The sequence below is a fragment of the Salvelinus namaycush genome, unplaced genomic scaffold (assembly GCF_016432855.1).
Source record: "Salvelinus namaycush isolate Seneca unplaced genomic scaffold, SaNama_1.0 Scaffold866, whole genome shotgun sequence".
In the NCBI taxonomy this organism is placed as follows: Eukaryota; Metazoa; Chordata; class Actinopteri; order Salmoniformes; family Salmonidae; genus Salvelinus; species Salvelinus namaycush.
This window is the reverse complement of record NW_024061604.1, coordinates 96,962-109,251: the sequence shown is the minus strand read 5'-3', so window position 1 is coordinate 109,251 and position 12,290 is coordinate 96,962. Positions and strand designations below refer to the sequence as shown.

The window sequence follows — 12,290 nt, the reverse complement described above, 5'->3', positions numbered from 1 at the left end:
ACAGGTAGGGCCTGTTGTTTCATCAATAACTAGGGTACAGGTAGGGCCTGTTTCTTCATCAATAACTAGGTTACAGGTAGGGCTTGTTTCTTCATCAATAACTAGGGTACAGGTAGGGCCTGTTTCTTCATCAATAACTAGGGTACAGGTAGGGCCTGTTTCTTCATCAATAACTAGGGTACAGGTAGGGCCTGTTTCTTCATCAATAGCTAGGGTACAGGTAGGGCCTGTTTCTTCATCAATAACTAGGGTACAGGTAGGGCCTGTTTCTTCATCAATAACTAGGGTACAGGTAGGGCCTGTTTTTTCATCAATAACTAGGTTACAGGTAGGGCCTGTTTCTTCATCAATAACTAGGTTACAGGTAGGGCCTGTTTCTTCAACAATAACTAGTGTACAGGTAGGGCCTGTTTCTTCATCAATAAGTAGGGTACAGGTAGGGCCTGTTTCTTCATCAATAACTAGTGTACAGGTAGGGCCTGTTTCTTCATCAATAAGTAGGGTACAGGTAGGGCCTGTTTCTTCATCAATAACTAGGGTACAGGTAGGGCCTGTTTCTTCATCAATAACTAGGGTACAGGTAGGGCCTGTTTCTTCATCAATAACTAGGGTACAGGTAGGGCCTGTTTCTTCATCAATAACTAGGGTACAGGTAGGGCCTGTTTCTTCATCAATAACTAGGGTACAGGTAGTGCCTGTTTCTTCATCAATAACTATGATGAAGAAACAGGCCCTACCTGTACCCTAGTTATTGATGAAACAACAGGCCCTACCTGTACCCTAGTTATTGATGAAGAAACAGGCCCTACCTGTAACCTAGTTATTGATGAAGAAACAGGCCCTACCTGTACTCTAGTTATTGATGAAGAAACAGGCCCTACCTGTACCCTAGTTATTGATGAGACAACAGGCCCTACCTGTACCCTAGTTATTGATGAAGAAACAGGCCCTACCTGTACCCTAGTTATTGATGTATAATGTCTTGGCCTACCTGGACCCTAGTTATTAATATATAATGTCTGGGCCTACCTGTACCCTAGTTATTGATATATAATGTCTGGGCCTACCTGGACCCTAGTTATTGATATATAATGTCTGGGCCTACCTGGACCCTAGTTATTGATGTATAATGTCTGGGCCTACCTGGTCCCTAGTTATTGATGTATAATGTCTGGGCCCATCGGACTCGGTTCAGTGAACTTTAGGAGAGAAATCTGCTCTGCTCCATGCTGTGCTCTCAATGGAAAGCACTTAGCTACCACTTAGATGATTCATCTGCTCCACACACACACCATGGGCAGATGCACACACACACCATGGGCAGATGCACACACACACCATGAGCAGATGCACACACACACACAATGACTCTGAAGGAAATTGTGTTTCTCTGCTACCTTGGTTCCAGTCTCTGACTTAATGAGCTTTCTCTCTGTCTGTCTCTCTTTGTCTCTCTCTCTGTCTCTCTGTCTCTGTCTCTCTCTCACTCTCTCTCTGTCTCTCAATTCAAGGGATTTATTGGCATGGTAAACATATGTTTACATTGCCTAAGCAAGTGAAATATATAATAAACACTTAGTGAAATAAACAATAAAAATGAACAGTAAACATTACACTCACAAAAGTTACAAAATAATAAAGACATTTCAAATGTCATATTATGTGCAAGTAGTTAAAGTACAAAGAGAAAATAAATAAACATAAATATGGGCTGTATTTACAATGGTGTTTGTCCTTCACTCGTTGCCCTTTTCTTGTGGCAACAGGTCACAAATATTGCTGCTGTGATGTCACACTGTGGTATTTCACCCAATAGATATGTGCATTTATCAAAATAGTATTTGTTTAAAAAAAATGGGTCTGTGTAATCTGAGGGAAATATGTGTCTCTAATATGGTCATACATTTGGTAGGAGGTTAGGAAGTGCAGCTCAGTTTCCACCTCATTTTGTGGGCAGTGTGCACATAGCCTGTCTTCTCTTGAGAGCCAGGTCTGCCTACGGCTGGCCTTTCTCAATAGCAAGGCTATGCTCACTGAGTCTGTACATAGTCAAAGATTTCCTTAATTTTGTGTCAGTAACAGTGGTCAGGTATTCTGCCTCTGTGTACTCTCTGTTTAGGGCCAAATAGCATTCTCTCTCTGTCTCTAACTCTCCTCCCTCTCTCTGTCTGTCTCGCTCCCTCTCTCTCTTTATTGCTATATAATGGTCTACACTTTCCATGTCTCCTGACCCACAGTGATGACAGAGTCTGTCCTCTCTGGCTTCCTGACCCACAGTGATGACAGTGTCTGTCCTCTCTGGCTAAAAATGTGTTTGATGGCATCCGGTTCCAGGCTCTGATCACTAATTCTGTATAAGGTTTTTCTTTGTTTGGGGTCTTTTACAAAGGTCTCTCCTTCTCTCCTCCAGGCACCATCGAGGCCTGTCTGAGCCACCTGTTGAAGCGGCGAGCGGCGGGCTTCCTGCGCAGCGACAAGATCGCCGCCCTTTTCACCAAGATCGGCAAGGTCAACGCCACGGCCGGAGAGGTGTGCCGGAAGGTCCAGGAGCAGCTCGCACAGCAGGCAGAGGTCATCAGGTACTGATTGACCTACTCTATGACCTTTGAACTTTTACACCTGACCTCATAGCACTACCTCCAATCTACACCAGGAGGAATATGCTAAATCAGCGATGTAATATTGATGTATAGACATTATGTAGTTAATACATCTTACCTTGTTTTCCTTCCCTGTTAAGACACCTTCACTGACAGTGTAGCATGGTAGAACCACACAGTGAAGAGACAGTGTAGCATGGTAGAACCACACAGTGAAGAGACAGTGTAGCATGGTAGAACCACACAGTGAAGAGACAGTGTAGCATGGTAGAACCACACAGTGAAGAGACAGTGTAACATGGTAGAACCACACAGTGAAGAGACAGTGTAGCATGGTAGAACCATACAGTGAAGAGACAGTGTAGCATGGTAAAACCACACAGTGAAGAGACAGTGTAGCATGGTAGAACCACACAGTGAAGAGACAGTGTAACATGGTAGAACCACACAGTGAAGAGACAGTGTAGCATGGTAGAACCACAGTGAAGAGACAGTGTAACATGGTAAAACCACACAGTGAAGAGACAGTGTAGCATGGTAGAACCACACAGTGAAGAGACAGTGTAGCATGGTAGAACCACACAGTGAAGAGACAGTGTAGCATGGTAGAACCACACAGTGAAGAGACAGTGTAGCATGGTAAAACCACACAGTGAAGAGAAAGTGTAACATGGTAGAACCACACAGTGAAGAGACAGTGTAGCATGGTAGAACCACAGTGAATAGACAGTGTAGTATGGTAGAACCACAGAGTGAAGAGACAGTGTAGCATGGTAGAACCACACAGTGAAGAGACAGTGTAGCATGGTAGAACCACAGTGCAGAGACAGTGTAGCATGGTAGAACCACACAGTGAAGAGACAGTGTAGCATAGTAGAACCACACAGTGAATAGACAGTGTAGCATGGTAGAACCACATAGTGAATAGACAGTGTAGCATGGTAGAACCACACAGTGAATAGACAGTGTAGCATGGTAGAACCACACAGTGAATAGACAGTGTAGCATGGTAGAACCACACAGTGAAGAGACAGTGTAGCATGGTAGAACCACACAGTACAGAGACAGTGTAGCATGGTAGAACCACACAGTGAATAGACAGTGTAGCATGGTAAAACCATGCAGTCCAGAGACAGTGTAACATGATAGAACCACACAGTGAAGAGACAGTGTAGCATGGTAGAACCACACAGTGAAGAGACAGTGTAGCATGGTAGAACCACAGTGAAGAGACAGTGTAGCATGGTAGAACCACACAGTGAAGAGACAGTGTAGCATGGTAGAACCACACAGTGAATAGACAGTGTAGCATGGTAGAACCACACAGTGAAGAGACAGTGTAGCATAGTAGAACCACACAGTGAAGAGAGAGTGTAGCATGGTAGAACCACATAGTGAAGAGACAGTGTAGCATGGTAGAACCACACAGTGAATAGACAGTGTAGCATGGTAGAACCACACAGTGAAGAGACAGTGTAGCATAGTAGAACCACACAGTGAAGAGAGAGTGTAGCATGGTAGAACCACATAGTGAAGAGACAGTGTAACATGGTAGAACCACACAGTGAATAGACAGTGTAACATGGTAGACCCACACAGTGAATAGACAGTGTAGCATGGTAGAACCACACAGTGCAGAGACAGTGTAGCATGGTAGAACCACACAGTGAAGAGACAGTGTAGCATGGTAAAACCACACAGTGAATAGACAGTGTAGCATGGTAGAACCACACAGTGAAGAGACAGTGTAGCATGGTAGAACCACACAGTGAAGAGACAGTGTAGCATGGTAAAACCACACAGTGAATAGACAGTGTAGCATGGTAGAACCACACAGTGAAGAGACAGTGTAGCATGGTAGAACCACACAGTGAATAGACAGTGTAGCATGGTAGAACCACACAGTGAAGAGACAGTGTAGCATGGTAGAACCACACAGTGAATAGACAGTGTAACATGGTAGACCCACACAGTGAATAGACAGTGTAGCATGGTAGAACCATACAGTGCAGAGACAGTGTAGCATGGTAGAACCACACAGTGAAGAGACAGTATAACATGGTAGAACCACACAGTGAATAGACAGTGTAGCATGGTAGAACCACACAGTGAATAGACAGTGTAACATGGTAGAACCACACAGTGAAGAGACAGTGTAACATGGTAGAACCACATAGTGAAGAGACAGTGTAGCATGGTAGAACCACACAGTGCAGAGACAGTGTAGCATGGTAGAACCATACAGTGCAGAGACAGTGTAGCATGGTAGAACCACTCAGTGAATAGACAGTGTAGCATGGTAGAACCACACAGTGAATAGACAGTGTAACATGGTAGAACCACACAGTGAATAGACAGTGTAACATGGTAGAACCACACAGTGAATAGACAGTGTAACATGGTAGAACCACACAGTGAATAGACAGTGTAGTATGGTAGAACCACACAGTGAATAGACAGTGTAACATGGTAGAACCACACAGTGAATAGACAGTGTAACATGGTAGAACCACACAGTGAATAGACAGTGTAACATGGTAGAACCACACAGTGAAGAGACAGTGTAACATGGTAGAACCACACAGTGAATAGACAGTGTAACATGGTAGAACCACACAGTGAATAGACAGTGTAACATGGTAAAACCACAGAGTGCAGAGACAGTGTATTACGGTAGAACCACACAGTAAAAGAGACAGTGTAACATGGTAAAACCACTGTTGAGGACTAACTAAATCAGTGTTGGTTGAGTCAGGATACACATCTGTCTCTTCCTACTTCTGTCCTGGCCAGGTGTGTGTTTACTCAGCGTCTATCTGTGTATACACACACACACACACACACACACACACACACACACACACACACACACACACACACACACTGCGATAAGTGGCTAAGCCCCAGATGTGTGTCCTGTCTGTCCGTAAGTGTGTGTGTACAAAACTGAAGGCGTGTGTGTCCGTAAGTATGCGTGTCTGTCTGTAAGTATGTGTTCACAAAACTATATCTCCCAAGCAGATTTGTAGTAGGAGTGTATACACAGCAACAATATAAATGAAGTTCTTGTACACAACAGGCAAGAAGACAGGCAGGGAGGGACTGAGACAGGAAGGGAGACAGAAAGGGAGACAGGCAGGGAGACAGGCAGGGAGACAGGCAGGGAGACAGGCAGGGAGGGACTGAGACAGGAAGGGAGACAGGCAGGGAGACAGGCAGGGAGGGCTTGAGACAGGCAGGGGACAGGCAGGCAGGGACTGAGACAGACAGGCAGGGAGACAGGCAGGGAGGGACTGAGACAGGCAGGGAGGGACTGAGACAGGCAGGGAGGGACTGGGACAGGCAGGGAGACATGCAGGGAGACAGGCAGGGAGGGCCTAAGACAGGAAGGGAGACAGGCAGGGAGACAGACAGGGAGGGACTGAGACAGGCAGGGAGACAGGCAGGGAGGGACTGGGACAGGCAGGGAGACAGGCAGGGAGGGACTGAGACGGGAAGAGAGACAGGCAGGGAGACAGGCAGGCAGGGACTGAGACAGGCAGGGAGACATGCAGGGAGAGAGGCATGGAGGGGCTGAGACAGGCAGGGAGGGAGACAGGCAGGGAGGGAGACAGGCAGGCAGGGAGACGGGCATGGAGGAAGGCAAGCAGGGAGGAAGGCAGGCAGGGAGGGAGGGAGGCTGTTTGTTAGCCCATGAGGGGGGGGGGGGGGGGGGGGGGGGGGGGGTACGGTGCGGGGCAGAACACATACACACTCTCTTCCTGTATCCTCTCATCTCATCTCCTAAGGGCTTATTGCAGTCAGACAGCTGTGAACGTAGAGACAGATTCTATTCTAGATTGCTGGTGTGAGTGCTGTGCTTTTTACTACTAGTGTCTCTCTGTGGGGGGGGGGTGTCCCAAATGACATGTTGTTTAGTCATATAGCTGTATCGCCCCCCCCCCCCCAGTGCACCACTCTTCCCAACCTTTACACATCACACTCAATCCCCCCCGCTGTCCTCCTCCCCTCTCCTTCCCCTAACCCAGTGGTTCCCAAATGTTTTACAGTCCCGTACACTCTCAGATGTTGTGTTTTTTGCCATCATTGTAAACCTGCCACACACACACTATACGATACATTTATTAAACATAAGAATGAGTGTGTGTTTTTGTCACAACCCGGCTCGTGGGAAGTGACAAAGAGCTCTTATAGGACCAGGGCACAAATAATAATAATCAATAATTTTGCTCTTTATTTAACCATCTTACATATAAAACCTTATTTGTTCATCGAAAATAGTGAATAACTCCCCACAGGTTAATGAGAAGGGTGTGCTTGAAAGGATGCACATAACTCTGCAATGTTGGGTTGTATTGGAGAGAGTCTCAGTCTTAAATCATTTTCCACACACAGTCTGTGCCTGTATTTAATTTTCATGCTAGTGAGGGCCGAGAATCCACTCTCACATAGGTACGTGGTTGCAAAGGGCATCAGTGTCTTAACCTCTCTGGGATATGTGGGACGCTAACGTCCCACTTGGCCAAAAGCCAGTAAAAATGCAGAGCGCCAAATTCAAATAAATTACTATAAAAATCGAACTTTCATGAAATCACACATGAAAGATACCAAATTAAAGCTACACTTGTTGTGAATCCAGCCAACATGTCAGAATTCAAATAGGCTTTAACGACGAAAGCACACCAAACGATTATGTTAGGTCAGAGCCAAGTCACAGAAAAACACGGCCATTTTTCCAGCCAAAGAGAGGAGTAACAAAAAGCAGAAATAGAGATAAAATGAATCACTAACCTTTGATGATCTTCATCAGATGACACTCATAGGACTACATGTTACACAATACATGTATGTTTTGTTCGGTAAAGTTCATATTTATATCCAGAAATCTGAGTTTAGGCGGGACGCTACTGTCTCACTTGGCCAAAAGCCAGAGAAAATGCAGAGCGCCAAATTGAAATAAATTACTATAAAAATCTAACTTTCATTAAATCGCACATGAAAGATACCAAATTAAAGCTACACTTGTGAATCCAGCCAACATGTCAGAATTCAAATAGGCTTTTCGGCGAAAGCAAACGATGCTGTTATGAGGATAGCAACAGAGTAAACAAAGAGAGAGAAGCATATTTCAACCCTGCAGGCGCGACACAAAACGCAGAAATATAAATATAATTCATGCCTTACCTTTGACGAGCTTCTGTTGTTGGCACTCCAATATATCCCATAAACATCACAAATGGTCCTTTTATTCGATTAATTCCGTCGATATATATCCAAAATGTCCATTTATTTGGCGCGTTTGATCCAGAAAAACACTGCTTCCAACTTGTGCAACGTTACTACAAAATATCTCAAAGGTTACCTGTAAACTTTGCCAAAACATTTCAAACTACTTTTGTAATACAACTTTAGGTATTTTTTTACGTAAATAATCGATAAAATTTAAGACGGGATGATCTGTGTTCAATACAGGATTAAAACAAACTGTAGCTAGCTTTCTGGTCACGCACCCTCGTTCAAGATGGCCGTACTTCTTCATTACACAAAGGAAAAAACCTCAACCAATTTCTAAAGACTGTTGACATCCAGTGGAAGCGGTAGGAACTGCAAGAAATCTGGATTCCTAATGAAAATACATTGAAAAGAGAGTGACCTCAAAAAAAAACAATCTGAATGGTTTGTCCTCGGGGTTTCACCTGCTAAATAAGTTCTGTTATACTCACAGACATGATTCAAACAGTTTTAGAGACTTCAGTGTTTTCTATCCAAATCTACTAATAATATGCATATCTTACCTTCTGGGGATGAGTAGCTGGCAGTTGAATTTAGGTATGCTTTTCATCCAAACGTGAAAATGCTGCCCCCTATCCTAGAGAAGTTAGCAGCACGATTTGCCAAGGCAGGATACTCTGAGCGCAGCCCAATCCAGAAATCTGGCAGTGGCTTTTGATTAAATAACATATTCACAGAGCCGCTTGTTGCAATTTCGATGAGGCTCTCTTGTTCAGATATCTGTAAGTGGACTGGAGGCAAGGCATGAAAGGGATAACGAATCCAGTTTGTGTCGTCCGTTTCGGGAAAGTACCTGCGTAATTGCGCACCCAACTCACTCAGGTGCTTTGCTATATCACATTTGACATTGTCCGTAAGCTTGAGTTCATTTACACACAAAAAATCATACAATGATGGAAAGACCTGTGTGTTGTCCTTGTTATTACAGACAGAAAAGAGCTCCAACTTCTTAACTATAGCCTCAATTTTAGCCTCAATTCTGTCCCACACATTGAATATAGTTGCGGAGAGTCCCTGTAATCCTAGATTCAGATCATTCAGGTGAGAAAAAACATCACCCAGATAGGCCAGTCGTGTGAGAAACCCGTCATCCTGCAAGCGGTCAGACAAGTGAAAATTATGGTCTGTAAAGAAAACTTTAAGCTCATCTCTTAATTAAAAAAAAAACATGTCAATACTTTGCCTCTTGATAACCAGCACAGTATGTTGTAAAAGCGTTAAATGGTCGCTGCCCATATCATTGCATAGTGCAGAAAATACACAAGAGTTCAGGGGCCTTGCTTTAACAAAGTTAACAATTTTTATTGGTGTCCAAAACGTCTTTCAAGCTGTCAGGCATTCCCTTGGCAGCAAGAGCCTCTCGGTGGATGCTGCAGTGTACCCAAGTGGGGTCGGGAGCAACTGCTTGCACGCGCGTTACCACTCCACTATGTCTCCCTGTCATGGCTTTTGGCCATCAGTACAGATACCAACACACCTTGACCACCAAAGTCCATTTGATGTCACAAAGCTGTCCAGTACTTTAAAAATATCCTCTCCTGTTGTCCTGGTTTGCAGAAGAGGATGTCTTCCTTAATTGACCCTCCATAAACATAACGGACATATACCAGGAGCTGTGCCAGGCCCGCCACATCTGTTGACTCGTCCAGCTGTAAGGCATATAATTCACTGGCTTGTATGCGAAGCAGTAATTGTTTCAAAACATCTCCTGCCAGGTCACTGATGTGTCGTGAAACAGTGTTGTTTGATGAAGGCATTGTCTGTATAGTTTTTTGGGCCTTTTCCCCGAGCATCATCCGCGGCAGCAGGAAGAATTAAGTCCTCCACAATAGTGCGGCTTGCCTGTCCTAGCCACTCGGTAGCTCACCATATAAGACGCTTCTAGCCCCTTCTTATTAATGGTATCTGTTGCTTTTATACATGTCTTACTACTCAAAAGTCATCTTTAATCTCGCTCAAAAAACTACTGTGGCTTATTTTTCAAATTGGTGTAACAGTATAACTAAACCGTCCCCTCGCCCCGACACGGGCGCGAACCAGGGACCTTCTGCACACATCAACAACGGTCGCTCACGAAGCATCGTTACCCATCGCGCCACAAAGGCCGCGGCTCTTGCAGAGCAAGGGGCAACACTGCTTCTAGGTTTCAGAGCAAGTGACGTAACTGATTGAAACGCTAGTAGCGCGTACCCGCTAACTAGCTAGCCATTTCACATCCGTTACATTGGCATGTTTTGTTTCTAAATGTCTGCACAAGAGTGAAGGTTTCATCGAGTTGTGAGATAGTACTTTTGCACATATAACACACTGTGGCTGAGGAAAGGCACTTCTCCCAAAATAAAGGAACCCCAAATCAATGTAGTTCTCATCATATTTGCTCCTCTTCGATGGTCCAACGTCCCTGTCTGTTGTTCGGTGCTTCCCCCTGGTAAGGGGGCAGTAGCTATTCGGCTGCATCAGATTCACAACTGTCAGTGTCCATGCTAGCTGGGCTAACAACACATATAGAATTACTGATGCTAGCATTGGATGTGCTCATGGAAGCAGAACTCCTTGTGTCGTCGACAGGTGCAGGTGTAGTACTGCTGGTAGTAGCAGTACTACCAGTAGAACTGGTATGTGTCTCTATGGACGCGGGCCTTACTTTCTTTAACCATTTATCCATTTTCGAGCAAACGGAATGAGCAGCTACATTTGGCTACATACGAACCATTAGTGGAATTCCCACGAGAGAGTAACGGTTAATGTGATTGGATGTTAATTATTTGTCTAGGCTACCTGTATTTCACATTGTGTTGTTATTTCGCTAAACACTAGATGGTTTAAGTTTATTTTTGGCAGTGAAACGAGGCTACTCAGGCAAGAAAAAAACCTCACCCAAATGCATAGCCCCATTGGAAAATATAAATGTACTGTTTAAAAGTACCCCTGACGGCATTGCACGTACCCCTGGTGTAATACCTGCCCTAACCCTCCCTCTCCTTCCCCTAACCCATCCTCCCCTCTCCTTCTCCACCTCCTTAACCAATCCTCAGCTCTCCTTCCCCACCTCTCCTCCCTCCCCTCACCCATCCTCCAACCTCCTTCCCCTAAGCCATCCTCCCGTCTCCTACTCCACCTCTCCTCCCCTCCCTCTTCCTCTCCTCTCCACTTCCTTAACCAATCCTCAGCTCTCCTTCCCCACCTCTCCTCCCTCTCACCCATCCTCTCCTCTCCTTCCCCTCACCCATCCTCCCCTCTCCTTCCCCTCACCCATCCTCTCCTCTCCTTCCCCTAACCAATCCTCCCCCCACCTCTTCTCCCCCTTCCTCTTTCTCTCCTCTCCTTCCCCTCACCCATCCACAGGACTCATCGCTAGAGAGAGATGAGAGAGAAAGAGCAGAGCGATAAGAGAGAGAGATAAAGCCCTGAGAATTGAATTTAGATAAGAGCGAAATATAGAAGTGAGAGAATGAGAGAGAGCAGAGAGAGAGCAGAGAGAGAGCAGAGAGAGAGCAGAGAGAGAGCAGAGAGAGAGAGAGAAGAGAGAGAGAGAGAAGAGAGAGAGAGAGAAGAGAGAGAGAGAGAGGAGATGTTAGACGCGAGAGGAGATGTAGGGAAGAAGAGAGAAAGAGACGCTCTAAATCTTCAGCAATGTAAGGGCTCCAATTAATTTTCCAAAATGAAAGATTATTTGGAATAATAATGAACGCTGCCGGTGGCTTTATAAAAGACCAAAGCTGTGTTCGAATATTCATACTAACTGAATGAGTATATAATATGCTTACTGGTCATAGTACTGTATGGATATAGTTAGTAGGCCGAAAGCTCCCGGATGTCGTACTAAATTTGCCAAAATACGAAGTATACATGCAGTGGACACTATTTCTGTGCTTCTAGGGCCCATAATGCAATTCTTCAGAAAATGGGCGTGGCTTCAAAACGTTTTCAGATTTGAAGAAATGGCGGAAAATATACAGCCGAAGTCTGACGAGAGCGGAAAAACACACATTCATTGTTTTAACTAATTATGACAAATGTTAAGAAAATGTTGAGCAATGTAATAAAGTAATGACTTTTCAAATCAATTACATTACACATTATGTTGGCTGACAATTTGTTAGCTACACTATCCTTACGAACCGCATAGCATTACAGCAATATGTACCGGTGTGTTAGCTAGTTATTTAACGTTAGTTAGCTACTGGGGTGATCAGTCCTTGGTTCCAAATATTGGGGAAGATGCCAGAGCTAAGGATGATGTTAAAGAGTTTAAGTATAGCCAGTTGAAATTTGTTGTCTGTATATTTGATAATTTCATTGAGGATACCATCAATACCACAGGCCTTTTTGGGTTGGAGGGTTTATATTTTGTCCTGTAGCTCATTCAAGATAATTGGAGAATCCAGCGGGTTCTGG

The 12,290-nt window shown here is 44.7% G+C and overlaps 1 protein-coding gene across 1 annotated transcript in view; it reads left to right on the top strand.

Annotated features, from left to right (window-relative positions):
• Positions 1 to 2,410: 2,410 nt before the first annotated feature.
• The window catches only part of sgsm2 (small G protein signaling modulator 2), a gene marked incomplete at its 5' end in the record, with an annotated part of 94,412 nt that continues 84,532 nt past the window's right edge, over positions 2,411 to 12,290 (top strand). The window contains one exon of the mRNA XM_038987821.1: positions 2,411 to 2,579. Coding sequence (XP_038843749.1) covers positions 2,411 to 2,579 — 169 coding nt within the window. The remainder of the gene's footprint in view (positions 2,580 to 12,290) is intronic.